The sequence below is a fragment of the Triticum urartu genome, chromosome 6A (assembly GCF_056163025.1).
Source record: "Triticum urartu cultivar PI428250 chromosome 6A, HENAU_Tu73, whole genome shotgun sequence".
In the NCBI taxonomy this organism is placed as follows: domain Eukaryota; kingdom Viridiplantae; phylum Streptophyta; class Magnoliopsida; order Poales; family Poaceae; genus Triticum; species Triticum urartu.
Window position 1 is genome coordinate 86,376,422 of NC_141878.1, and position 23,779 is coordinate 86,400,200.

At 56.5% G+C, this 23,779-nt stretch overlaps 2 protein-coding genes across 2 annotated transcripts; one reads left to right on the forward strand and one right to left on the reverse strand.

The window, feature by feature from the left end:
• Positions 1 to 493: 493 nt before the first annotated feature.
• LOC125515083 (uncharacterized) lies at positions 494 to 22,335 on the reverse strand. The gene is made up of 10 exons (XM_048680504.2): positions 22,161 to 22,335; positions 21,904 to 22,049; positions 21,653 to 21,832; positions 21,203 to 21,364; positions 20,710 to 20,978; positions 1,542 to 1,621; positions 1,247 to 1,436; positions 1,033 to 1,115; positions 716 to 921; positions 494 to 640 (listed from the first exon to the last, which is right to left on the reverse strand). The coding sequence occupies exons 1-10, from the start codon at positions 22,333 to 22,335 to the stop codon at positions 500 to 502; spliced, it is 1,632 nt and encodes a 543-aa protein (XP_048536461.2). The 3' UTR covers positions 494 to 499.
• Positions 22,333 to 23,755, forward strand: LOC125515084 (E3 ubiquitin-protein ligase RSL1-like). The gene is made up of 2 exons (XM_048680505.2): positions 22,333 to 23,440; positions 23,543 to 23,755. The coding sequence occupies exons 1-2, from the start codon at positions 22,878 to 22,880 to the stop codon at positions 23,610 to 23,612; spliced, it is 633 nt and encodes a 210-aa protein (XP_048536462.1). The 5' UTR covers positions 22,333 to 22,877; the 3' UTR covers positions 23,613 to 23,755.
• The last annotated feature ends 24 nt before the right edge of the window (positions 23,756 to 23,779 follow it).

Below are 23,779 nucleotides of genomic sequence, written 5' to 3' on the forward strand. Positions count from 1 at the left end.
GTAGTTCGGCAATTTACAGAAAAGAAATGGATAGACAAATACTCCCTCCGTAAACTAATATAAGAGCGTTTAGAATACTAAAGTGGTGATGTAAACGCTCTTATATTAGTTTACAGAGTTAGTACTTGTTAAAATTCAGCGCATTTTGGAAGGCAGGCACGTACCACCATTGCAGCGGCGGGGGCAATAGACTGTTGTCCTTTGAGGTTGTTCGCAAGGCCCAAGGCGCACGTGCGGATCACGCTGCTATGCTGGATCATGTCGTCAAAAGGCTTCGCGCCATGCTTCAGCACCTCACACATCAGGTCAGCCTCCCTGGTGATAAACTTGAAACCAATGTTTTTTTGCATCAGTCAAAAGACCAAAGAAAGAATCGAACGAAATACGCTATGATTGAGAGGGATGGCATTCCAGTGATACCATACAAAAATAAATAATTTGCTTTGTTCAGGCAAGGAAGGCACATACCACAAGAGCAACGGCAGTAGGAACACACAATTCACCTTGCGCCGTAGATTGAAAGTGCAAACTGCTTGATAAGGCTACTCTGAAGAATAGTGCTGATTGGTAAAGTGGCATCCAAGCTACGTTCCACTCGAGTCTTCCACTCGGACAGGAGTTCCTCCTCCATCTTGATACACTACTTGAAAAAAAATCGCCAATTTGAAATATGTTGGCGCAAAAGGTTTCAGTTAGATAACTGATGGTTACTTACCAATTTGGCAACAACAGCACCCATGTCAGCAGCAGCGGTGATTTGCGAATCCTCGGGAGTTTGGTTGGCAGCAGCAGCATCGGCGACCAACTCATAAGCATTGCGTTTGTAGTACTCCTCAAGGTAGCTGCTATAGTATGACCACTTCACGGAATCGAGCAGTGGTAGCAGCCTTTCCCACCCCCATAGTTTCTCAAAAAGACCTTCTGAAACAAAACATTACCCAATTTTATTTTATTTTACATATGAAGCGTATTGCAAGGGAAATATGAAGAGCCATTAGTAACCATGATTGCAGCGATTAGTTTCTCTGTTACCTTCTTTCCTCTCCTCACTGTTTTCACCTGCTTCAATATATTTTTTATACTGAGAATTCAATACATCTGAAATGCCACCGCCCCTGGTGACCAAGATTATACAGTGAAATGGTATAGTATCACAATGCTCTTTACCATCAAGAAGTAACAAACTAATTCTCTTCAACCACATATAACTGCATCAAGAAGCAAAAAACAAATGGAACATCCATACCAGATGTCAGCAGCAGCTGCGATTTGCAAATCCTGGGGAGTTTGGTTGGCAGCAGCAGCAGCATCGGCAATGAACCCGTAAGCATTGCGTTTGTAGTATTCCTCAAGATAGCTGCTATAGTCCGACCACTTAACAGAAACGCACAATGGTAGCAGCCTTTCCCACCCCCATAGTTTCCCAAAAAGATCTTCTGAAACAAAACATTACCCAAAAAACATTACATATGAAGCGTATTGCAAGGGAAATATGAAGAGTCCAGAGTGACCGTAATCTTGGTGATTAGCTTCTTTGTTACCTTCTATCCTCTTCTCACTCTTTTCACCACCTTTAATACTTTTCTTATGCTGAGAATTCAATACATCTGAAATGTCGCCCCTGGTGACCATACAGTGAAATGGTATAGAGTATCACAGTGCTTATTATCAAGTAACAAATAAATTTGTGCGAGATGCGGAAACGTCTTACCCTCGTTGGAGGAGACGGCTGCATGTTTATAGGCAGTGGCGCAATAACCCTGGTGCGCATACAATGAGTTGAGATCTTTCAGGAGATTACAATCTTGGAGAGGAAGAGATAGAGATAGTTACAATGGATAGATATGAAAGCTAACTACCTAGTCTATCTCCTAAGACGGCTACTTATCTTCTGGAATAAACGTGACAGGTGCGGTAGGATGACTTGTTTAACACCCTCCCTTAATCACAACTTCATTAAGTTGAGATTATGTTTGAAGTCTTCAAAGCTTCTTGTAGGCAACGGTTTTGTGAACCCATCTGCAATCTGATCTCTAGAGTGCACAAAACGAATGTCAAGTTGCTTCTTGGCAATTCTTTCTCTTACAAAGTGAAAGTCTATCTCAATATGCTTGGTTCTGGCATGAAAAACAGGATTAGCAGAAAGGTACGTGGCACCAAGGTTATCACACCATAAACATGGAGCTTGAGTACTTCTGACACCAAGTTCCTTTAATATGGACTGCACCCATATAATCTCAGCTGTAGCATTAGCTAGTGCTTTGTATTCTGCCTCTGTACTAGACCTGGAAACAATAGCTTGTTTTCTTGCACACCACGAAATCAAGTTAGGGCCAAGGAATACTGCAAAGCCACCAGTTGAGCGTCTATCATCTAGACATCCTGCCCAATCAGAATCTGAGAAAGCACTAATAAGTGTTGATGATGACTTACTAAAGTTGAGACCAACATTGAGAGTATTCTTGACATATCAGACTATACATTTAGCAGCAGTCTAGTAAACTGTAGTAGGTGCATGAAGAAACTGGCAAACTTTGTTAACAGCAAAAGATATATCAGGTCTAGTGGGTGTTAGATATTGGAGTGCTCCTACTAGACTTCTATACTTTGTGCTGTCTTCTTGGTTTAAAAGTTGTCCCTCTGTAAGAGACAATTTTTCTGAACTTGACAATGGAGTAGGTGAGGGTTTACAACCTTGCAAGCTAGCCTTTTTAACCAGATCTGTTGCATACTTTTCTTGAGAGAGATGAAGTCCATCATCATGTTTCTTCACCTCAATTCCTAGGAAATAGTGCAAGTTTCCAAGATCCTTGAGTGCAAATTCTGATCCAAGATCCTTCAGAAGTCCTGTGATGGCCTCATCAGAAGAACTTGTGACAATAATATCATCAACATATATAAGAACAAATATATGTGTATTGCATTTGTTGTAAATGAACAATGAGGTGTCAGACTTAGAAGGAACAAAGCCAAGAGTTTGCATTTTGTGAATGAGACAAGAGTACCATGCCCTCGGAGCTTGCTACAGTCCATATAATGACTTGTCAAGCTTGCACACATGAGAAGGTGCATTCTTATTCAAAAACCCAGGAGGTTGCTTCATGTACACTTCCTCTTCCAGAACACCATGGAGAAACACGTTCTGTACATCTAGCTGTCTGAGACTCCAGCCCCTGGAGACAGCAATAGACAAAACTAGGCGGATGGTGGCAGCTTTTACAATGGGACTAAAGGTGTCCTCGTAGTCTATTCCATAACGCTGCTTAAAGCCTTTTGCAACAAGTCTTGCCTTATAATGATCAATAGGTCCATCAGATTTTCTTTTAATTCTGAATACCCACTTGCAGTCAATGAGGTTTTTACCTTGCTGTGGGGGAACCAGATGCCAAGTTTTATTTTTCTGCAGTGCCATGTATTCTTCATCCATGGCCTTTTTCCATCTTTCATCACCAAGTGCCTCTTCAAGCGTGTGTGGTTCACCGGGTTCACTTGTAGAACAAATCATCCCATACTTTGTTACATGCTTGTAATTAACAGGTTGAATTACCCCTTTTTGTAGTCGTGTACGATGTTGAGACGATGCTGCTGAAACTTGCGCCACGGAGGATCCCGTAGCATGTACAGAATCTGCTGTTGCAGCTGATCCCGAGGCAGATCCTGAGGCGACAGCAGCAGAAGCCGGATTTTCTATGGCAGCCGGCGACGTTCTGCAAGGTGCAGTGGCCACAGACGATCCGGCCCTGCGGGCCTCATCATTGCCGAATGATGGTGGTGCATCCACGCGGGGTTCCGCGCCTGCCCCCACGCCTGTCGGGCGAGCCGCATCATGCCGCTTGTAGCAAAGCGGCTGGGCCGCGAACCTCATCCCTGTGGAGCCAGCAGCGAGCCGCCAGGTGGCATCATCGGGTTGGTGCGGCGCGGGAGAGCTGCTGCCCCTGGTTGTGTGCTGCCGCGTGTCGATGTGGGAGCCTCTTCCAGCCGGGCGCCCGACCGCATGAGACGAAGATGCCGGCTCGGACTTGGAGGCGGATCGCTCTGGTCCGTCTGACGCGTCTGCGGGCGGCGATCCCGAGGACGATGCGCCTGGTGTGCCTGACAGCGCGGATCCCAGGGAGGATTTGCGCCCTACGCCAGGACACATGCGATATGCCTCTGTTGAGGCTATTTCTTCAGCATTTTAACATCTGTTTTTTCTGAATGTTCTCCTGCATCATCACAGGACTCATACATGGGATTAGTCAACAATTGATCATCACAGTTATTTCCCCCTTGATCAATACCAGTGAGATGAGGAGACAAGAGGAGGATTTCTTTGCGAAGAAGTGCTCCGGCATTGGGATGGAGATCAGAAAAAGGAAACTTTGTTCCGTCGAAGACCACATCACGTGATATATAGACTCGGCCGGTGGGAACATCAAGACATTTAACTCCCTTGTGTTGGGCACTATACCCAAGAAAAATGCATTGCTTTGACCTAAACATGAGCTTCCTATTGTTATAGGGGCGTGGATTTGGCCAGCAAGCGCAGCCAAAAACGCGAAGAGACTTATAGTCTGGTTTGATTTTGAGAAGCCGTTCCATGGGAGTTTCGTTGTGTATGACACGGCTAGGAAGCATGTTAATGATGTGCACGGCTGTCAAGAAGGCTTCATCCCAAAACTTAAGGGGCATAGAAGCGCCGGCTAGAAGAGCAAGGCCAACTTCGACGATATGGCAATGCTTGCGCTCGGCTGAACCGTTTTGTTGGTGAGTGTGTGGGCATGATACATGGTGTGAAACGCCAAGGGTTTGGAAGAAGGAATTTAGTTTTTCATATTCCCCTCCCCAGTCTGATTGGACAGCAAGAATTTTACGATCAAACTTGCGTTCTACTAATGCTTGGAAGTTCTGAAACACTTGAAAACGTCAGATCTTTTCTTGAGAAGATAGATCCAAGAAAATTTACTATAGTCATCGATGAAACTGACGTAATATGTGTGTCTACCAACAGAACTAGGGGCAGGGCCCCAAACATCCGAGAATATTAATTGCAAGGATTGAGTAGAAACACTAGTAGAAATAGGGTACGCCAACTGATGACATTTTTCTCTTTGGCAAGAATCACAAATAGTTTCAGCATTACGCTCTCCAACAAACGGGGCTTATTCTTTCTAAGCAAGCGTTCAACCAAGGAAAAAGAAGCATGTCCTAAGTGATCATGCCATCGTGTGGAAGATAATTCGATGGAACCATAGGCTCGTTATTGAATCTTGTAAACTCCGGAAGCAATGGGTAAAGCCCTCGAACGCATCTACCTCGATAAAGTACTTTCTTCGTGACCTGATCCTTGATCAAAAAGAAGAAAGGATGAAACTCAAGGAAGACATGATTATCAATGGCAATTCTATGAACGGAAAGAAGATTCTTATGAGCACTAGGGACATGCAAGATTTTCCTAAGATGGATTTTACGATGAGGGGTATTTATAACTGAATGACCAACGTGACTGATCCTCATACCTGCGTCGTCGGCAGTGTGAATCTGATCCTTGCCGTGGTACTTCTCGCAAAGAGTCACCTTTTCGAGCTCTCCAGTGAGATGGTTGGTGGCGCCGCTGTCGAGGTACTAGTTGGTGTCGACGCCATAGGAGCCATCTGCGCAGCAGCAACCTTTTCATTGTCTTGAGAATCTTCTTCGTCCTCGTCGTAGCGGTACCAGCAGTCCCTGGCAGTATGGCCAGGTTTGCCGCAAATCTGACACCGCGGAGCATCAGGACGAGCCCTACCGGAGCCGCCACCGTGGCGTCCCCTGTTGCCAGATCGCCCGCCTCTGCCGCCACCACTGGTGCGCGCACCGCCACCGCCTGACCTCCCCTTGCCACGGGAAGGAGCACGGTAGCGAGAGCCACCACCGCGCCCACGGGTGGCAACGTTCGCGGAGGACTTGAAGCCACCGCCACCCGATCCATGGAACTGCGCCATGCGCTGCTCGAAGTTGCTTAGCATGGAGAAGATTTTGTCGAGGGAGGCGGGGGTGACACGGGCGTCGAGGGCCGAGATGAGGGGCTGGTACTCCATATCCAACCCATGAAGGATATACGAGATGAGCTTGGCATCCTGTCGGGTGGTGGGTGCGACATATGCCAACGGGTGGCTTATCATTGTGGGAGCCAGTAAGACATCGCCGGTGCCTGGAAGCGGGATGAGGCGAAGACATGCACGCCGACGGATCTTCCAGCTTCGGGGCTCTCCGAGGAGATAACACCCCTACTGCTGCTCTGCGGGGTCTCCGCATGCTCACTCGATGAATCAAGTTGCTACACAACGCTCCTTGAGCTGTTTTTGGGGGGAGGAGGAAGAAAGGGCACGGCTAGCCTGCTTCTTCTCCTTGTGTGGTGTCTAGAACTAGCAGGGGGTCGAACCCTTTGCATGGGTGCCCCGGGGGGTTTATATAGGCCCACCCCCCGGGGGTACAATGGTAATCCGACTAGGCGCGGGGCCCAGCCGTCGGTGACTGCGCTCGCCGGCTTCTGCGCCAGCTGCTGGGGCCCGCCGACTGGTGGGTCCCGCCGGCTGCCGGCACCTCGGTCGACAGGCAGGCCCCACTGTCCAGGGCCTGGTCGGCGGCTGGTTACTGTGGCTCCATCTAGTTGACGAGAGCTTCATCGTGGTAAGCGCGGCTATAGTACCGCCGCCTGTCGGGCGATCGCTGTAGCCTTACCGCGTCTTGTCTCCTTAATGGGGCGTCTTCTTCGAGGGAGGCGGCAAGCCGGCTGCGGGGAGCCGGCTCTGTCTTGGGCCGACTGGTTGGAAGCATGGCCGCCTTCGGCCGTCTCTCTGCTCAAAGGGGCCCACCGCTTGTGGGCCGCGCTGGCGGCACGTCGTGGGTGAGGCCAGGGTCAACATGGCAATAGTGCTGCGCCGGACGGGTCATGCCTACCCCGTACGGCGCACTGTACCAGGCGTGCCCCGGGATTCGGGGGTGGCAGGCTCTTCTGTAGCCACGCCCCGTCGCACCGCCGTTAGGTGGGTGCAAACTTTGTGGGTACGGTTTTGACTGCTTTGCGGGGAGCCGGCTTCTGGGAGTCGGCCTTCTCATAGCCGGCTTCTTGGAGTCGGCCTTCTCATGAGGGCTAAAGCCGGACCGCCTTCCGAAAGCCGGCCTTGATCGCAGCCAGCTAGGGAAGGCGGCCCCATGTCTTGGATTCTTGAGAGCCGGGCGGGCTCGTAACTTTTTCAGAAGTGCCAGGGGAGGCCGGCTAGGCTACCCATGGCTATTTACTCTGACAGTAGTCCCCGAAGCTGATCGAGCTCCGAGGTGAGCAGGGGGACGAGAAGCTTGGTCAGCTTCCTATCCTAAAGAGCCGGCTTTGCGGGCGTACGCCGACTTCAGAGAGCCCCGCGTAGGCGGGAGGAGAGGGGACCTACGTGCTGACCACGGGCCCTCTCGCGGCCACGTGGCGGCAGGATCCTGCGAGCGCACGCGCGCGACGGGACGCCGCCGCAGGCCCGGGCCCGCCACTCGCGAGCCTTGGTCCGGGCGCGGATCTTCCGTGGCCCACAGGGGCCGCTCGCCTTCTCAAGGTAGTTTTGTCTCGCCGTTAAGGCTCGATAATCGCGGGACGTGGGGAGTGGGCATGATCGATCCCCACGCTTCCCCACGCCGCGCCTTCTCGGCTCCTCCACGTGAGCCTATAAGTAGGGGGAGGAGGGAGAGCGACAGAGGTTCGCGCGCTCCCTCCCGCTCCGTCCCTCCTAACCCTCGTCTTCTTCCTTTCGCTGCCGCCGCAGCTTCCCGTCTCAGCGCCGTCGCGTCTCCACGCCACCTCGCTCCCATGGCGTTGTCAAGCTCCTGGGACGGCTCCAACGTCCATGAAGACCACGTGGAGTTCCTTCGCCAGACCCGGCGCCGACCGTGTACAGGTCCGCCTGGCGCTCGCGAGGGAGATCTCGCCGGCGCCGGAGGAGGGCGAGCGGGTCGTCTTCCGCTCGCACTGCCTGTGCGGCTTCGGCCTCCCGGCGAGCGGGTTTCTGCGCTCCTTCCTCGACTTCTACAACCTCCAGCCGCATCACCTCACGCCCAATGCGGTGATGCTGCTGTCGGCCTTCGTCTCCCTCTGCGAAGGCTTCTTGGGGCTACTCCCCACGCTGGAGCTCTGGGGAGAGTTCTTCCAGAGCAAGCTCGGCACAGTCATCGCTGGCGTGCCCGCCCCCTGCGGAGTCTTCATCGCCATGAGGAGGGAGAGCGAGAACAATCCGTTCCCGCCCATCCCCCTGATCCAGTCGGTAAAGGTCTGGCAGAGATCTTATTTCTATGTGAAGAACATCGCCGAGCAAGAAGACTACATCAACCTGCCGGCTTACGTAGCCGGCCCGCCGGCTAGGAGGCAGCCCTCGTGGAGCTTCCGGTCCCGGTCGTTGTCTCCGGCCGGGAACGCCGCCATCTCCCGGCTTCGGGTGCTGATTCAGTCGGAAGGCTTGCGCGGGGCCGACTTGGTGGCCGCCTTCGTGGAGCGCCGGATCCTTCCTCTCTAAAGCCGGCCCCATATGATGTGTCAGATGAGCGGCCGCTTCGACCCAAGCCGGCTGAGCACATGGGAGATGCCCCACGCGGAGGTGGCGCTCATGGTCAATTACATTGCCAACTGCAAGCTCGGCGGGGACTGGCAATACGGCAAGGCGCCGTATTCTCGCGCCGATCCTCCACCCGTGGTAAGTTTCTCTCTTTATCTTCTTTTTTGTCGTCAGCCGGCTTCGTGACGGCCGGCTTCTGACCAGTCGGTTCTTTGAGCAGAACCCTCTTCTTGCGCCGCCGGCCGGGGTGGCAGGGATTGAACGCCAGTACGCCCCCGACCGCACGGTGGATGACGTTGACGACCCGGACTTGGGGGCGGCCGCCATGGAAGACGCCATCGTGGGGGACAATGCCGAGCCCGGAGGCTCAAGGTTCACCGCGAGCTTCAAGGACTGGCCGGACGACTTCGAAGCCGAAGTCGCTCCGCGTCGCCAGCCGGCGGCCGACCAACAGGGCGCGGGCTCGTCTGTCGCGCCGGCTGCCGGTGGCGCGCAGAAGTGCCGGGCCGCTCTAGGCCTCTTCGGCAGTCGGCCGAAGAAGTCCAAGCCTTCCGCCGCGGCGACAAAGCGAGATGAGGCGGCCGCGAAGGCGGCCCGCTTCCGCAAGGCTGTGAAACAGCCCCAGGCGGTCTCGGCGTAAGTCTTCAATTGCCTTGCCGCATTCTCGTCATTGTTCTCTTTTTCTTCGAATTTTCTTCTTAACTTTTCCTCGCTTGCTGGACAGGGCGCCGCTTTCCCTTGAGCGGGGCCCGGGCGGCTCCGTCGTGGGGCCGGCTGGAGGGTCTTCGAGCTCCCGCCGCGTGGACCCCCGCGCCGATCTTAGGGAGGCCACAGAGCGGAACGCCCGCGAAGCGCGGGAGGAGCGCGAGGCGGCGGAGAAGGCGGCCGCCCAGGCGGCGAAGGAGCAGGCCGAAGCGGTAGCCAAGGCCCAGAGGGAGGCGGCTACCGCGGAGACGGAGGCGGAAAGCTCGTGCAGCCAGCCTCCGCTGCTCGCCGTTCCTCTCCGAGCCGTAGCCCCCGACACCCCGTTGCCCTTGGCGGAGGAAATCATCCAAGACCCGCCGCTGTTGGAGAGGGAGGAGGACCCCGTGGCCTTGGCGGGGAGAGCGCCGCCTGCGGCGCCAACCGGAGCGGGCCAAGGCGGTCAATCGTCAGCGGCGCCAAAGGAGCCGGCCGGAGGTGAGCCGGAGAGCAGAGCCGGCCTCGAGGTGCAGCTGGCGACGGGCCGGCGTGCTGGGGGAGGCGCCGCTCCGCCGGAGTTGCGCCGAGCCGCGGGCGCAGGCCAGCCGGCGGGAGATCTGGAGGCGGCCAGCACCGCCGTGTCCGAGTGGACTCCCAGCGGGGGGACTGGCGAGCTGGATGCGGCGGCTCAAGGGGTCCGGAGCCGGCTACAAGCTCAAGCCGCCCTGCTGCAACAGCTCAACCAAGAGTTCTTGTCAACGTGAACCACTATCCGGGTGAGTCCGTCGCTCTTGGCTGCTTTGCTTTCTTGATTTCTTCCGTGGGGGCGCGTCAGCGCACCCACTGGGTGTAGTCCCCGAGATTCGGGCCGACTGCTGCGCAGTTGGGTCGGATCTTTCTCGACGGCTATCTTACTTTGCTTTTTTCTGAATTTTCAGGAATACCACAACCTTCGTGCTGCCGCCTTCGACTCCCAGGCTCGAGAGTTGAGCCGGCGGACCGACGACCTGGCCGACAGCCGAAGTAAGTACTTGGTTTTGTCTGTCTCCTGTGGGGGCGCGTTAGCGCACCCACTGGGTGTAGTCCCCGAGATTCGGGCCGACTGCTGCGCAGTCGGGTCGGATCTTTCTTGATGACTCTTTTCTTATTGATTTTTCTTTTTCTTTGTCTTCAGGGGCCAACGCCGACTTGAGGAAGGAGCTTGGCGAAGCGAAGGCCGCCCTTTACACCAAAGAGGCCAAGTGCGCTGCCTTGGTCCAGGAACGGGATCGCCTGGCCAAGAAGCTGGTCGACCAAGAGGAAAGCCACAAAGCGGCCCTGCAGGCGGCGCGGGAAAGTGAAGCCACCTTGCTGGCGGAGTATGAGATGGAGGCGGCGAGCTGGTCTGAGACCCGGCGAGCCCTGGACGAAGGCTTCGGCTGGATCGAGGACTTGATCGACGGTAAGTTGCCTTCCTCGGCCCTTCTCCTGCCCCTTGCCGCCTGGGTCTTTTGACTTATCTTGAGCTGTTGCTTGTTGTTTCTTGCAGATTACTTCCCGGGCTACTCCGCCTTCGCCGCCCAAAGCATTGAGGCCCATCGCGAGGCGCGCCGGCAAGCGGGGGCCGACATCGCGCCAGATGCAAACCGGACCCTTGAGGAGCAGCTCCTGGCTGTCCAGGCACGGTTGTAGCCGGCTCATCGGATGCTTCGCCGACTCCAACGTGCCGGGGCGCAAGTGCTGGCCGCCCTCTGGCCCGGCGAGACGATCCCCCGCACTCCAAACCGAACTGCCACTGGCTGGAAGTCGTAGTTGGTTGCTTCGAGGCTTGGAAAGCGTCAGCGGCCCGCCTCGAAGCCGGGCGGGCGTTGGAATTCGTTCAGGCTTGGTACCCAGGGCTGAGCCTGGACCAGCTGCGCACTTGGCAGATGGAGGCCGACGCGGAGCTGGAGGCGGTGAGGCCGGCTATCGCCCAGCGGGCTTCGACGATCGCCGAGTGCACCGACATCAGCGTTTTCACACCCGAAATCGATGATGACGGTGTCGCTCAGCCGGAGGAGTGGTTCGGGCTGAACCCGGCGGTGGGCGAGGACTCGGCGGAGGAGATTGCCTCCAGCGACGAGGGCGAAGAAGACGAAGACGAGGACGGCGGAGACGTCGAGCCGGCTGGTGGAACAACCAGCCGACCTCAGGCCGACCGTGCCTCCAGCAACGAGGCGCGTGGAAGCGCGCCCTCTGCGGGAGGCGGCGACCAAGCCAAAGTTCGTCAGCCGGCCACTCCTTCAGCCGGCACGACCGTCTCCGCCAACCAGTCTGGCTTGTCGGCCGCTCCGCCAGCTTGACCTGCCGTCTTTATCTTTCCTGCTTTGTTGTCTTTGAACAATCTTTTGTTAAGTTTTCGCAGTTCCACCCACTGGGGGTGTATCCAAACTATTTTGAATGCTGGCCTCTTGGAGGTCTTTTTATGTAAATATTATCATGTGCATGTTTGGTTTCCATTCGCGTATGCTTGTTTATCCTTAGGCTTTTTCCTTTGCCGCCTTCCCTCTTTGGGGAGGCAAGTACTTGAGCTTTCTTGGATTTAAAGTAAGGTGAATGGAAACCGGCCGGCCGGCTACTCTGGTAGCCAGTCGGCGGTGTGAGAAAAACCGGCCTTTTGTTATATTAGTCCGTTAGTCCCTAGCCGTTTTTCGTGTGGGCGGTCGTTCCTACCTTTAACTCTTGCCAGCCGGACAGCCGGTTCTTCGAACTGCGACTTTTGGCAAGAGATGGCTTGAGAGCCGGCACACTACTTGTCTGACTGCGGGTAGGACTTCTAACATAACTTCAGTCGGCCAGTCCCCGAGCCGACTAGTCGAACTCGGTGCCGGACGGAATAAGTAAATGATACGACAAGGTCATAAGCATGATACTTTTCATTCATAAATAAGGGATGGCAGTCCCCGAGCCCTCCTCGGGGAGCCTATTGTCTTGTACTTAATACAAAAGTTAGCGTGATACATACTGCCTTTCAACTGTAAAATCTTCGAAGGAGGTTGGCGTTCCATGGCCGTTCCGACTCCTTGCCGGAGTCGTCTCTCTTGCGTGCCTTCGGCTTCTGTGGGTTGATCAGGTAGTAAGAGTCGTTGCCTAGAGCTCTGCTGATGACGAAAGGGCCTTCCCAAGGGGCTGAGAGCTTGTGCTGGCCGGCTGTTCGCTGGATCAGCCGGAGCACAAGGTCGCCCTCTTGGAAAGATCTTGGCCTGACCTTCCGGCTGTGGTAGCGGCGCAAACCCTGCTGGTAAATTGCAGACCGGCTGAGGGCTAACAGCCGGCTTCCTTCCAGCAGGTCGACGCCGTCTTCTCGTGCTTCCTTGGCCTCCGCTTCCGTGTACATGGTTACTCGAGGCGAGTCGAATTCGATGTCAGTTGGGATGACCGCCTCGGCACCATACACAAGGAAGAAAGGGGTGAAGCCGGTTGACTTTGTTTGGTGTAGTGTGCAGACTCCAGAGGACAGCCGGCAGCTCATCGAGCCAACAGCCGGCTGAGCGCTCCAGAGGTACAACCAGTCGGGGCTTGATGCCGGAGAGGATGAGGCCGTTGGCTCGCTCGACCTGGCCGTTTGACTGCGGGTGGGCGACGGATGCTAAGTCCAGCCAGACACCTTGGGCTGCGCAGAAACGTGCCAAGGCTCCTTTGACGAAATTTGTGCCATTGTCGGTGATGATGCTGTGCGGCACGCCGTACCGAGTTGTTATGTCCGCGATGAACGTCACGGCAGTCGGCCCATTCAGCTTCTTGATCGGCTTTGCCTCAACCCACTTGGTGAATTTGTCCACGGCGACAAGCAAATGCGTCATGCCGCCGCGCGCCGTCTTGAATGGGCCCACCATGTCCAGTCCCCAAACGGCAATGGGCCAAGTGAGGGGAATGGTCTTGAGTGCCGAAGCCGGCATGTGTTGCTTGGAGCTGAAGAGCTGGCATCCCTTGCAATGCTTGACTAATTCTTTGGCGTCATCCAAAGCAGTCGGCCAGAAGAAACCATGGCGGAAGGCTTTGGCGACAAGTGATCTTGAGGCCGCATGGTGGCCGCATTCTCCTTGGTGAATGTCTGTGAGGATTGCAATGCCCTTCTCTTGCTCGACGCACCGTTGGAGGATTCCAGTGACGCTGCGCTTGAGTAGTTCTCTGTTGACGATTGTGTACGCTCCGGCTCGACGCTGGACTTGTCTTGCTTCTGTTTCGTCAGCCGGCAGGTCTTGGTTTACTAGGAAGTTGAGGATGGACTGAGCCCATGATGGAGCCATGACTTCTTCTACTGCCAAAGTGGCTACTGCCACCAGGGTGGGCGGGCTGGGCGGTGAGGTGCTGGAGTCAGCCGCCGGCTGTAGTGCTGGTGCAGTCCCCGGGCCGGCTACCGCAGTCCCCGAGCCGGTTGCCGAAGTCCCCGAGCCGGCTGCCGAAGTCCCTGAGCCGGCTGCCGAAGTCGCCGGGTCGGCTACGGGGGTCTTGGGGTCGGCTACTTGATTCTTCGAGCCGGACCTGGCCGCATCGGGGTCAGGCGGCACGAAGATGGAATCGGATTCCGGAGACGGCTTGATAGACGGCTTGAGGAGGCGTTGTAGAGCGACGCCGGTTGGAATTGCTTGCCGAGTGGAGCCTATTCGAGCCAGGGCATCGGCTGGCTCGTTGTCGGCTCGTGGTACGTGGAGGAACTCGCATCCTTCAAAGTATCCGCTGAGTTGTTGGACCAGGAAACGGTAGCTCGCCATATTCGCGTCCTTGGCGTCCCAGTCGCCGGATGATTGCTGGACTACCAGGTCCGAGTCGCCATAACATAGGATCCGGTGAATGCCAAGTTCTTTGGCAAGCCGGAGCCCATGTATGAGCGCCTCGTACTCGGCCACATTGTTGGAGGCGGCAAAGTGGATCTGTAGCGTGTATCTGAGCTTGTCGCCTTTGGGAAAGGTAAGGACGATGCTGGCTCCCAAGCCGGTGCGCATCTTGGACCCGTCGAAGTGCATGCGCCAATGGGTGGAGTCGGGAGCCGGCGGCAGGTACTGGGTCTCGGCCCAGTCGACGAGGAAGTCGGCCAGTGCTTGGGACTTGATGGCAGTGCGAGGCTGGTAGAAGATCGTGTACGGGGCCAGCTCGATGGCCCATTTCGCCACCCGGCCGGATGCATCCCGGCTGCCTATGATCTCGGCTAGCGGGGCAGTGCATACGACCGTGACGGGATGCTCTTGAAAGTAGGGCTTTAGCTTCTTGGCGGTGAAGTACACGCCGTAACACATCTTTTGGTAGTGCGGGTAGTTCTGCTTTGAGGCGGACAGCACCTCGCTCAAATAATACACCCGCCTCTGGACCGGCTGGGCTCGGCCTTCTTCCGGGCGCTGGACTACGATGACGGTGCTGACCACCCGGCTGGTTGCAGCGATGTAAAGGAGCATGGGCTCTTTCTCAGTCGGCGCCGCGAGGACAGGCGGCGTGGCCAGCATCTTCTTCATCTCGTGAAAAGCTTGGTCGGCCTGGTCGTTCCACTCGAAGTGAGTGCTCTTCTTCATGAGGCGGTAGAGGGGGAGAGCTTTCTCTCCGAGCCGGCTCATGAAGCGGTTGAAGGAGGTCAAGCACCCGGTGAACTTCTGAATGTCTCGAAGCTTGGTAGGGATCGCCATTCTCTCGATGGCCTTGATTTTCACCAGGTTGCATTCGATGCCGCGTTCGGAGACCAGGAAGCCTAGGAGCTGGCCGGCTGGCACCCCGAACACGCATTTCTCGGGGTTAAGCTTGATTTGGAACCGGCGCAGGTTCTCAAATGTTTCCTTGAGGTCTTCCAGCAAGGTGCCACGCTTCTCCGTCTTCACCACGATGTCGTCCACGTAAACGTGAGCATTCCTGCTGAGCTGCTTGAGGAGGCACTTCTGCATGCAATGCTGAAAGGTGGCACCGGCATTTCTCAAGCCTAATGTCACAGTCAGGTAGCAGAAGGCTCCGAACGGCGTGATGAAGGCGGTCTTCAGGCGGTCGTCCGGGTCTAGCTTTATCTGGTGATATCCGGAGTAAGCATCCAAAAAACTCAATAGCTCGCATCCGGCCGTGGAGTCTATCACTTGGTCAATCCTTGGCAGGGAAAAAGGATCTTTGGGGCAAGCCTTGTTGAGACTTGTGTAGTCTATACACATGCGCCACTTGTTATTCTTCTTTAGCACAAGGACCGGGTTGGCGAGCCACTCTGGAAAGAAAACTTCCATGATAAAGCCGGCCGCCAAGAGCCGGGCTATCTCCTCCTCTACAATCCTGCGTTTCTCCTCCGACAGTCGGCGAAGGGGTTGTCTGACTGGCTTTGCGTCTTCTCAAACATGTAGTTTGTGCTCGGCGAATTTCCTCGGAACACCCGGCATGTCCTTGGGGGACCACGCAAAGATGTCCCGATTCTCACGGAGGAAATCGGCGAGCTCGCCTTCCTATTTGCTGTTCAGGTTTGCCCCGATGACGGCAAACCTCTCTGGATGCTCGGGGTCAAGAGGTATCTTCTTCGTCTCCTTGGCCGGCTGGAAAGACCCTTGAGTATCATGCTCCTTGGGGTCGGGGGACACGGCCGACTGCTTGCCGGCTATGGCCATGACTCGGTCCAGCATCTTCTTCTCTTTGGCGATCACGAGGGACTCGGCCAGCCGGCTGCTGGCCGCTGCGCACTCGGAGGACTTCTTGTAATCACCGGCTACGGTGATGACGCCTTTGGTGCTTGGTATCTTCATCTTGAGGTATGCATAGTGGGGAACTGCCATGAATTTGGCCAAAGCAGGTCGGCCCAGCAATGCATGGTAAAGGCTCTCCAGGTCCACCACTTCAAACCAGATCGCTTCCCGGCGGAAATGCTCCTTGTCCCCAAAAAGTACATCAATCTTGATTTTGCCAATGGGGGCGCAGGACAGGCCGGGTACGATGCCGTGGAAAACTGTCCGAGTGGGCGTGAGCTGTTTTGTCCTGACGTTCAGCTTCTCCAGGGTGTCACGATACAGGATGTTGATGCTGCTCCCGCCGTCTATCAACACACAGGAGAAGCGGGCGACGCGTCTGTCCGTCGCAAGGGTGGCTTCCAGGACCAGAGCATAAGAGCCGGGAGACGGCATCACGTCCGGATGGTCGGCCCGGCTCCAGCTGATGGGCTTTTCTGACCAATGCATGTGTCCAGCGGGGTTGGCAGCGACCACGCCAACTTCCTGGCGCTCTCGGCGTTTGCCGCGCCGGTCTTCGGGCTGGCTTGTAAAGACGATGTAGGTTGCTTGCTCATCAGGGAACTCGTCATGCACGGCTCCGACTGCGGGCCGAGCGACCGGAGGCGGCGGGGCCGGAGGCGGCGGGCCGGCAGGCGGAGGTGGCAAGAGCCCCTCGCCCTTAGAGATTCGGGTGAGCCAGTTGCACTTCCGGGTCGTGTGGTTGGACGGCTTCGCGCCGCTGTGGAACTTGCAAGGGGCGTCGACGGTGTGCTCGTAGGAGAAGGTGGGCTGCCAAACCGGCCTGCCGCCCTTGGGCTTCTTGGGCGCCGGTCGTTCTTCGGGCGGCGCATCTTCGACCGTGGCCACCTGTCGGCTAGCGGGAGGCGGCGCGGGGCCCTTGCGCTTGTTGTCGTTCGAGTTGGGGTGTCGGCCGGAATCCTCAGCCGACGTCTTGGGCGCCGGGTTGAGTACCTTTCCGAACGCGTCTACCCGAAGCTCGGTCTTCATTGAGGAGTCGGCGGTGGCGTACTTGTCTGCTATGTCCAGAAGCTCGTCGAGGGTAGCCGGCTCGTCGTAGAGGAGCTTGTGCTTGAGGAGGGTGCCTTCTCGGCATCCGGCTGTGAAGTATTCTATGGCTTGTACCTCGTGCACCCCTTCACAGGAGTTGCGGAGCTCGGCCCAACGCGTGAGGTAATCGCGATTGGACTCGGCGGGGCCTTGTACGCACAAGGAAAGCTGTCTGGGCTTGGGAGCCCGCTTGTAGGTGCTGGTGAAGTTGCGGATGAAGGCTTCTGTGAAATCTAGCCAACTGTTGATGCTACGCGGCTTGAGGTTGTTGAGCCAGGTCCGCGCCGTGCCCTGCAGCATGAGGGGCACGTACTTCACGGCGACGCGCCGGTTGCCGTTGGCTATGCTAACCGCGGTGGAGTAGTCGATCGACCAATCTTCCGGCTTCGCGGAGCCGTTGTACTTGGGCGTGTCTCTTGGGAGCGAGAACCCTTTGGGAAAGGGCTCGTCGCGGATGCGGGGGCCAAAACAAGGCGGGCCGACATCGTCTTCTTCTTCCAATGCCAGGTATCGCGCCAGGCGGTCGATCCGATGACGGGCGTCGTTCTCGCCGATTCCCTCGCGGCGGCCCAGCCGGCCGCTGAGAGTCGGGTGCGCCACTGGCGGCGAGGCGGGATATCTCTCTCCACGGGGTGGAGGCGGAGGCGGGTCGCCCCGCCATTCCATGGCTCGGGGATGACCGTCCGCGTCCCGCTCGATGGAGATCCGGGTCCGGCTGCGGCTGGTAGCCGGCTCCTTCTCGCGTCGCGCGCGGGTATTGCTCGTAGTCGGCGTCCGGGACGTCGCGTCGTGTTCTCGGCGCGGGGGAAGGCTTTCCACGCGAGCGTCGGCTTCGTGCCACTGCGCGGCGGCGTCAATCAATTGCTGGATGCGCCGGGTCATGTGGGGAAGGTCTTCGGCCTCCAGGCCGTCCAGCTCGTCTACGGCCGCCTGGGCGGCACGCAAGTTCTCGAGCGGAGTGGCATAGACCGGGCGGTCGAATCCCAGCGTGTCGGCGATGACGGTGCCGCGTTGCTTGACAAGGCCGGCCCGGCTTGGCCCGCCCGGGGCCGGCGTGCCGAAGGCGGCGCGGTCAGCTTCGCGCTGGTAGGCCTCAGTGAGGCGTCTTACGGAGGCCAGCCTCCGGCCCTCTGCGAGGAGGGCGAGGCGGCGTGCTTCCAGTGCTTCGTCGTCGGCGTCGGCCGGGAGAGGAGCGGACAAGTCGTGGGCCGCCGCGCGCGAGGCGTCGTGGGCGCTCTCGTCGGCCAGGCCGCCGTGGCCGACAACCATCACTTCGGCGGTGACAGCATCGCGGCCGTCGGCTCGAGCAAGCGGGTCGTTGTAGATCGCGACGTTGGTGGGGAAGGTGTCGTAGGAGGCCGTGTCGGAGTCGACAGGCATCGGGTCGGTGGAGCCAACCGACTCCAGGTCCGCAGCGGGCTCGCTGGAGACATGGAGCTGGCCGAGAAGGTTGGCAAGGCGGTCAGTGCCCGCATCGGAGGCGAGCTCGTCGGAGATGAAGGTCTCGTCAGGGAGATCGGCGAGGCCGCTTGCCGCGCAGATGCTGGTGACGCCTTGCAGCGCGTCGTGGCAAGCGCCATCGGGCGTGCCGGGCTGGCTACGCTCGCTGGGGAGGAAGAGGGTTCCCGTCCAGAACAGGTCTCCGGACGACGGTGCGCCTGGCCCCACGGTGGGCGCCAAATGTCGGGTGGTGGGTGCGACATATGCCAACGGATGGCTTATCATTGTGGGAGCCAGTAAGACATCGCCGGTGCCTGGAAGCGGGATGAGGCGAAGACATGCACGCCGGCGGATCTTACCCAGCTTCGGGGCTCTCCGAGGAGATAACACCCCTACTGCTGCTCTGCGGGGTCTCCGCATGCTCACTCGATGAATCAAGTTGCTACACAACGCTCCTTGAGCTGTTTTTGGGGGGAGGAGGAAGAAAGGGCACGGCTAGCCTGCTTCTTCTCCTTGTGTGGTGTCTAGAACTAGCAGGGGGTCAAACCCTTTGCATGGGTGCCCCGGGGGGTTTATATAGGCCCACCCCCCGGGGGTACAATGGTAATCCGACTGGGCGCGGGGCCCAGCCGTCGGTGACTGCGCTCGCCGGCTTCTGCGCCGGCTGCTGGGGCCCGCCGACTAGTGGGTCCCGCCGGCTGCCGGCACCTCGGTCGACAGGCAGGCCCCATTGTCCAGGGCCTGGTCGGCGGCTGGTTACTGTGGCTCCATCTAGTTGACGAGAGCTTCATCGTGGTAAGCGCGGCTACAGTACCGCCGCCTGTCGGGCGATCGCTGTAGCCTTACCGCGTCTTGTCTCCTTAATGGGGCGTCTTCTTCGAGGGAGGCGGCAAGCCGGCTGCGGGGAGCCGGCTCTGTCTTGGGCCGACTGGTTGGAAGCGTGGCCGCCTTCGGCCGTCTCTCTTCTCAAAGGGGCCCACCGCCTGTGGGCCGCGCTGGCGGCCCGTCGTGGGTGAGGCCAGGGTCAACATGGCAACAGTGCTGCGCCGGACGGGTCATGCCTACCCCGTATGGCGCACTGTGCCAGGCGTGCCCCGGGATTCGGGGGTGGCAGGCTCTTCTGTAGCCACGCCCCGTCGCACCGCCGTTAGGTGGGTGCAAACTTTGTGGGTACGGTCTTGACTACTTTGCGGGGAGCCGGCTTCTGGGAGTCGGCCTTCTCATAGCCGGCTTCTTGGAGTCGGCCTTCTCATAGCCGGCTTCTTGGAGTCGGCCTTCTCATGAGGGCTAAAGCCGGACCGCCTTCCGAAAGCCGGCCTTGATCGCAGCCAGCTAGGAGAAGGCGGCCCCATGTCTTGGATTCTTGAGAGCCGGGCGGGCTCGTAACTTTTTCAGAAGTGCCAGGGGAGGCCGGCTAGGCTACCCATGGCTATTTACTCCGACACATCCTGGATCGGTTTGCCGGCGGCGGCGAGCTCGTCCGCAAGGCCGCGCATGGTGGCAAAGTAGGCGGCGGCGGTCTGGTTGCACTTTTGCGCATTGATGAGGGAGGTGCGAATGTTGTTGACGCAGCTTAGCGACTACGACGAGTACATGCCCGCCAGCGTCGTCCAGAGCGCCTGCGCCGTGGTGACCGTGGTCACCGTGACGAGCACCTCCTTGGAGAGGTTGCTCAGCAGATAACCGAGCACCTGCTGGTCCTCCTTGACCCAGATGGGGTGGAGAGGGTTGGGCTCGAAATTCTCCTTGCCGTCCTTGTCCTTGGCGGCGAGAAGCTTGGCCGGCTCCGGCGAGGTGCCGTCAACGTAGTTGTAGACACTAGCGCCATGCAAGCGCGGCGTGATCTATGTGCGCCATAGCACGTAGTTTGTGCGGGAGAGTTTCTCAGAGAGCTGCCCACTGAGGCTAGGGTGAGATGCGCCGGAGGAAGACATGGTGTAGGGCATGATTGGAAATCGGGAGAAGCTAGATGGGAAGTAGGAAGGCTCTGATTACCATGTGCGAGATGCGGAAACGTCTTACCCTCATTGGATGAGACAGCTGCATGTTTATAGGCATGGCGCAATAAGCCTGGTGCGCATACAATGAGTTGAGATCTTTCAGGAGATTACAATCTTGGAGAGGAAAAGATAGAGATAGTTACAATAGATAGAGATAAAAGCTAACTACCTAGTCTATCTCCTAAGCCGGCTACTTATCTCCTGGAATAAACGTGACAGGTGCGGTAGGATGACTTGTTTAACAAAATTCTCTTAAACCACATATAGCTGCATCAAGAAGAAGAAAACCCATACCCTGTGGTGTTTGCTGTTCCAGCAGCAGCAATGCCGTCCCCGTCACCACCAGGACCATTTCTACTAGCAGGTTCTTCTTTATCAATCTTGTGCCGAGCAGCAGCAGAAGACTCTTCTAGTATGTCAATCATGACATTAAAAGTTTGGTACCGGATCCTGCGGCTGTCCTCAATCTCATCAGGTACGGAATAATGACATAAATCAACAGGCTTGTTATTTTCACTTATCCACGCACATATAATTCCGGTCTCCTTCGCAATACCCTTAAATTGAAGCCGCCCATCAGTTTGCAGTTAGTGCCCATAATTAAGCTACTAGTAAAAACAAAATTGTGCAAAGTGCAGCTCATAACGCTCAAGAATGGATGGATGATAATGTTATGTTCGACAGATGGCCCGTAAGGCTCATACATAGGTGATCATCAATTTGACAGATGGATGGATGGTAATATTAGGCGGTTTTTGAAGTCCGGCAGGCAGGCACGTACCAGCATGGCAGCGGAGGCGGCAACCGAATTGTCCGAGGTGCAGTTCATAAGGCTCAAGGCACAAGTGCGTATCTCTCTGCTCTGGTCGATTAAGTAATCATCAACTGGATCATTGCCACACCTCAACAAGGCACGCGTCAGGTCAGCCTCCTTTGCAATACACTTGAAACCATCGTTTTGCATAGTACAATGAAAATAAAGTCAATCAAAATAATCCATATCCAATCCAACTCGCCAAGGCGAATTTGGGTGCCAATTTATCCTTTATATAGGAACAAAGCCGCCAAGTTCCTCCTATAAGTATTAACTAGTTTTCCCCCTTTCCATTTCAGCTAATTGTAACATTAGATAATTAGGACGCAGAGAAAGGATTACACAACAACATTTCATGACCAAATGATCAGATACAAGAAAAACGTTTGGTGTCTTCTTACTTCTTAGGGAACGTACCAACAAAGCCGAACCGTGCAGATCGGAAAAGCCACGACCTGCTGCGTGGACGACTGAACGTGCACACTCGTGGATCAGGCAACTCAGAAGGGTCGATTTCCTCGTCAGCAGGATAACATCCTTTTGAGATTTCATCTGGGTCTTCCACTCGGACACAAACTGCTCCTCACTGATGAGACACTACTTGAAAAACCATAAAAATGAAGGAGCAGGATATGTATAATTGGTGGCAGGAGGTTTATTATGCTTACGGTCTGAGCCAGAGCAGCTATGCTGCTAACAGCATCGACATTCCGACGGTGACACTCCTCGAGGTAGGCGCTGTAGTCGGACCACGACAAGGCGGAATCCCCCATGGATAGCAGTCTGTCCCATCCCCATAGTTTCTCCAAGAGATCTTCCGTCGATCCAACAAGTGAAACAACATAATTAAGTAAGATTCCAGCAATGACGAACAAAGGAAGAAGCATGATGGAGTTTGGTCCTAGATAGATAGAGTTGTACGTACCATGGTACTTGCCGATATGTGCGTTCGGCATCTCCTTTGTGACTGTGCCGGACCTCTCCATGTCTTGGATGAGACCGGTGAAGTACTCCCTGTCCTCTGCCTCTTCTTCCCTGCGCGTGGCCTCCATCCGCATCTTGTTGGCCATGTCATCGAAACGCCTGCGCTTGGCCTCCATCTGATCGGCCAGCTTCTTGGTCGCGGTGTCGCCGAAACGCGCGCCGCTGAAGGGGTGCTCTGATCGTGCCCCAGCCGGGTCCAGAGTTACCGCGCGCAAAGACGACGGCGTCGCGGACAGAGCAGTCGATCACCAAGGATGGAGAGGCGGCTAGTAGTATCCCGTCTGCGGGGATGCAAAGGCGCATGCAGTCGAGTTTGTTGGACCTGCCGGGGAAATCGGAGTAGCACGAACGGCGGCAAACAGAGCCACGGGAATTGCGGTGGACGGAAGGGGGGCATAGGACGCCCCGCCACGGGAAAACGAAGCCTTCTAAATCTGGTCAAAATCAGCACCGAGGCATCGTCAAAATCAGTATCAAGATCTTCTTGAATCATCACCACGATATACAGTACCGAGGCATCGTCACCCGTCCGTAGCGTTAATTGACACTTCTTGGGAAACAACGGAAAGGCCCTTAAAATCCCACTCTAAACCCCCCAAACCAGCAGATCCTACCATTCGAAAACTTCCTGCCTTCCTTCCCTCAACAGCTCGCGGCAATGGCGGACGCCGTGCAGCGGCCATGCAGCATCTGCATGGAGCCCATGGCGCCCTCGGGGGCCCACCGCGGCAGCATCACCTGCACGCACGCCTTCTGCGGGGCGTGCCTGACGGGCCACGTCCGAGTGAAGCTCGAGTTGGGCCGCGCCGGCGCCGTGGGGTGCCTCGACGCGGCATGCGCCGGCACGCTCGACCCGGAGCTCTGCCACGCCGCGCTCCCGGGCGACGTGTTCGAGCGGTGGTGCGCCGCGCTGTGCGAGTCCATGTTCGCCGGCGCGCGGCGGACCTACTGCCCGTTCCCGGACTGCTCCGAGATGATGGTGTCCGACGACGGCGGCGACACCGTGACGCAGTCCGAGTGCCAGGTGTGCAGGCGGCTGTTCTGCGCCCAGTGCCGCGTGCCGTGGCACGCCGGCGCCGACTGCGCCGCCTACAGGCACCGGGACACGGTCAGGGGGGACGCGATGCTGCTGGAGATGGCCGCGGGGAGGAGGTGGAGGCGGTGCTCAAAGTGCCAGTTCTTCGTGGAGAAGACCGAAGGCTGCTCGCACATCAGATGCCGGTAATTTTCTCTTTAGGAAACGTATCTTCCTGTGAAATTCTATTAAGATCGGTACTGTTGTTGCATCAAAAACTGACCGATGTATTGGCGTGAAATTGGCAGGTGTGGCTACCAGTTCTGCTACGGGTGTGGCTCGCAGTGGGGCACGTCTTGTTCCGGGTGCACTAATTAGGGAGTCGATATATATCCTGAGATTATATCGACGCTCAGATGCTGTTGTCGTAATATTTAGTAGCCAGTTTACGGATTTGGCTGAGGATGGTATTTTGATTGAGGATGATAACACCAAGCTAGTACGTATGAGGTGGTCTTATTTGGGCATCCTCGAGGAAATGAAAT

What these genes read in the sequence shown, in the direction of transcription:
- LOC125515083 (XM_048680504.2), bottom strand. Translation starts at nt 22,335, where the DNA reads ATGGAGGCCAAGCGCAGGCGTTTCGATGACATGGCCAACAAGATGCGG. An exon ending in GAGTGAGAAGAGGATAGAAG is followed by an intron (nt 1,437 to 1,541) that starts GTAACAAAGAAG and finishes GTTTTGTTTCAG; the next exon opens with AAGATCTTTTTGGGAAACTA. An exon ending in CAGTGAGGAGAGGAAAGAAG is followed by an intron (nt 922 to 1,032) that starts GTAACAGAGAAA and finishes GTTTTGTTTCAG; the next exon opens with AAGGTCTTTTTGAGAAACTA.
- LOC125515084 (XM_048680505.2), top strand. Translation starts at nt 22,878, where the DNA reads ATGGCGGACGCCGTGCAGCGGCCATGCAGCATCTGCATGGAGCCCATG. An exon ending in TGCTCGCACATCAGATGCCG is followed by an intron (nt 23,441 to 23,542) that starts GTAATTTTCTCT and finishes TGAAATTGGCAG; the next exon opens with GTGTGGCTACCAGTTCTGCT.